General features: G+C 43.9%; 1 protein-coding gene across 1 annotated transcript in view; it reads left to right on the top strand.

The window, feature by feature from the left end:
- Positions 1-2,777, top strand: part of brpf3b (bromodomain and PHD finger containing, 3b) — a 14,698-nt gene extending 11,921 nt beyond the window's left edge. Inside the window, exons 10-13 of the mRNA XM_008302403.1 lie at positions 572-660; positions 776-870; positions 960-1,114; positions 1,431-2,777. Coding sequence (XP_008300625.1) covers positions 572-660; positions 776-870; positions 960-1,114; positions 1,431-1,614 — 523 coding nt within the window. The 3' untranslated portion in view covers positions 1,615-2,777. The remainder of the gene's footprint in view (positions 1-571; positions 661-775; positions 871-959; positions 1,115-1,430) is intronic.
- Positions 2,778-2,924: the final 147 nt, after the last annotated feature.

Genomic DNA, 2,924 nt, shown 5'->3' with positions numbered 1-2,924 from the left:
ATTTTCCAACCAGACGATGGCCCTTGCCACACGGCGAGGTCAGTTAAAGCCTGGATGGAGAACCAGAACACTGGAACCAGGCCTTGGCCTGCTCAGTCACCAGATCTACATCCAACTGAAAACCTGTGGAAAACCATCAAACGCTAAATGGAGAAGCACCAAGCCCTAAAACAAAGCACATGAGTTAGAATGTGTGCAACAGGAATGGGCTGCTGTGACGGCAGAACCATGTCAGAAGCTGGTGGAGAGCAGCTGAGACGCATGGCTGCAGTCTTGGCTGCCATAGCTACTGATGGAGGAGCTTAGTGGTTATTATCAAGAAAACCTGGAACATGTCTGATATCAGCTCTGAAGCTAAACTCTGATGAGCTGTTTGTGTTGTTTTCATTATATTTGTCCAAACAAATGGACCTTTAGTGGTACCAGGCATTAGAATGAACAGGAAATTGAAGAAAACAAGGTGGTCTGATCATTATTGACTATATTATGTATATATGACTGTATTATCTGTTGCTGCTGCTTGTCTGGTTGTGGTAACAGCTGACTGTACACTGACTGAACTGTCTTACAGCAACTCACCACCCAAGCGAAGCCTCGGTAAACCAGCTCTTTCCAAAGTCCCCTTCCTCGAGATAGTCAACGGAGACTCAGATTACACTGGTACTTTTTTTCTGCTTTTACTCTCTTAAGTTCCAGTTAAACCGAAATGTGTTTCTGTCCTGTTTATTTTCTTCTCGTTCGTAAAATGATTTGAGTGTCTGCTGTTGTTTTGGAGGCATCGGCGGCCAAACATCTGAGGATGAGACGGAGCTGGAGTCTCTGGACCTGGTGTGGGCCAAGTGCAGGGGATACCCCTCCTATCCTGCTCTGGTAATTACTAATTTTACCTGAATTTACAATCCGATGTGAGCTGTCAGCAGATGGTGGAGCTCTGAATTCCCTGCCGGACTGTGTTTCAGATCATTGACCCTGAGATGCCTGAGGAGGGTCTGCTGCACAACGGCGTGCCCATCCCTGTCCCGCCCAAAGATGTGCTCCGTCTGGGGGAGCAGAGGCAGGAGGAGACCCATGAGAGGCTCTACCTGGTGCTGTTCTTCGACAACAAGCGGACATGGTGAGTTTCAGACGCACTCACATGTTATGCAGGACTCCTCACCAGAGGTCAGAGGTCAGCTGCAGACTCAGCTTTGACCCAAGCAGGTGTTTTGGTTAAAAACAGTCCAGGAAATCCTCAAAGCTGTTCAAACTAACGCCCTAAAAATAAATGTGGCACTAGTCTGTTGTGTAATAAAAAGGCAAATATGCATACTTTTGTGAATAAAAGTTTACATATAACAGTTTTATGTGGAACCATACCATGTAAACATTAACATGATGCGGTTCCTTATGTTCAAAGGCTCTAACAATGTAAATGTGTGTTGGTGTTGTAGGCAGTGGCTTCCCCGTGACAAGGTGACGCCCTTAGGTGTGGATGACACGGCTGACAAGCTGCGAATAATGGAGGGCCGCAAGTCCAGCATCCGCAAGTCTGTCCAGGTGGCGTACGACCGCGCCATGATCCACCAGAGCAGAGTCAGCCACAGCCACGGCTTCGTGGCCTCCAACTACCTGTAGAGGGAAACTGTGAGCCCTGTGTGCACCCACAGGCAGCCACTATGCATTTCTCTTCGGTCTTAAAGCAGCAGGTGGACTGAGTCCTGCTGCCGGTTGAATTTAAATTCACACTGTGGTCTGAAGAGGTTCCAAGTCCTGGACCTCAGTTCATTACCAAACCACTAGTGTGTGACACATTGAGCAGCAGCGCTCGCTTTTTTGTCGTTGCCGAGGATGTGGAAGTCCAGATTGTGAATGAAGTTACCTTTAGGTCCCTTGTTGCTGCAGTCAGGAAGCGTTAATCCCCCGTTCAGGGATGTGTGACGGAGGCTGAATGTGTTGAAGCTGTGTGTCTGGATCGGATGTAAAAGAATTCCCCTCTATTTTATACGATGCTACTGCCAAGGAATCAAACTGTCAGACAAGAGATTTGACATATTTATATGAACCGCAGAAGACTAATGAATGGATCACTGCCATCTTTTATACAATAGCTTTTTACATTTTAATCTTTTACAAAGACACTTGTATATTATAAAGGCACACTTTGTGTACATATGTATGTGTAATATCAAACTCAATTTAATTTAATGTTGCTGTTTTAAAAAGCGTATTTCAATCAACCCACGAGGGGCAAAGCGAGGCTGTGTATATTTGTGGAGACGGTTCCACTTGCTGCAGTGTACTTAGCTTGTCTTAGATGTAATTTCATCGTGCTGTGTGTGCGCGTATGTGTGTGTGTGTGTGTGTGTGTGTGTGTGTACATTCTAAGCATACGACACATTGAGCCGTTGTTCTTTATATTTGAATTCTCTTTTTGATACAGAGAGAAATAATTTATTTATGAAAGACAGAATTATAGAAATAAAGCTATATTGGTTAACGTTGAGAATTAAATTGTATTTAAAACTAAGTGGAGTAAGGTTTTAAAAACATGCAGCCGACATTTTAACAGTCACACGTTTGGTTTATGTTTATTATTTTACTCGAGTCCAATTGCCACCATTTACTGTTGACCCCCCTCCCCCCAGAGAATTCTATTTATTATCGAGAGCCCAATTTATCGAATGGAAAGATACACCTTCATAAGCTTGTACTACCTGCATATTTTACCTGCTCACCAAATATTTTGTCTGTAACCAGTATTTTCTCATTCTGAGAAATAAATGCTCTATTAAAAAGTATTTGGCATTCTTCTTCTTTTTCTATTATTAGGGTCCGAGCACCCAAAAGGGTGCGAAGACCCTATTGGAACTGCTCGGATTATTATTATTATTCGTGCCAAAGACACGCGTTTTTGAGGCCCTAAACATACTCGAAAACTCACCAAA

Source organism: Stegastes partitus, unplaced genomic scaffold, assembly GCF_000690725.1.
Source record: "Stegastes partitus isolate 25-593 unplaced genomic scaffold, Stegastes_partitus-1.0.2 Scaffold1808, whole genome shotgun sequence".
NCBI lineage: Eukaryota > Metazoa > Chordata > Actinopteri > Pomacentridae > Stegastes > Stegastes partitus.
The sequence above is the reverse complement of the archived record's forward strand: the minus strand, read 5'-3'. Positions and strand labels throughout refer to the sequence as shown.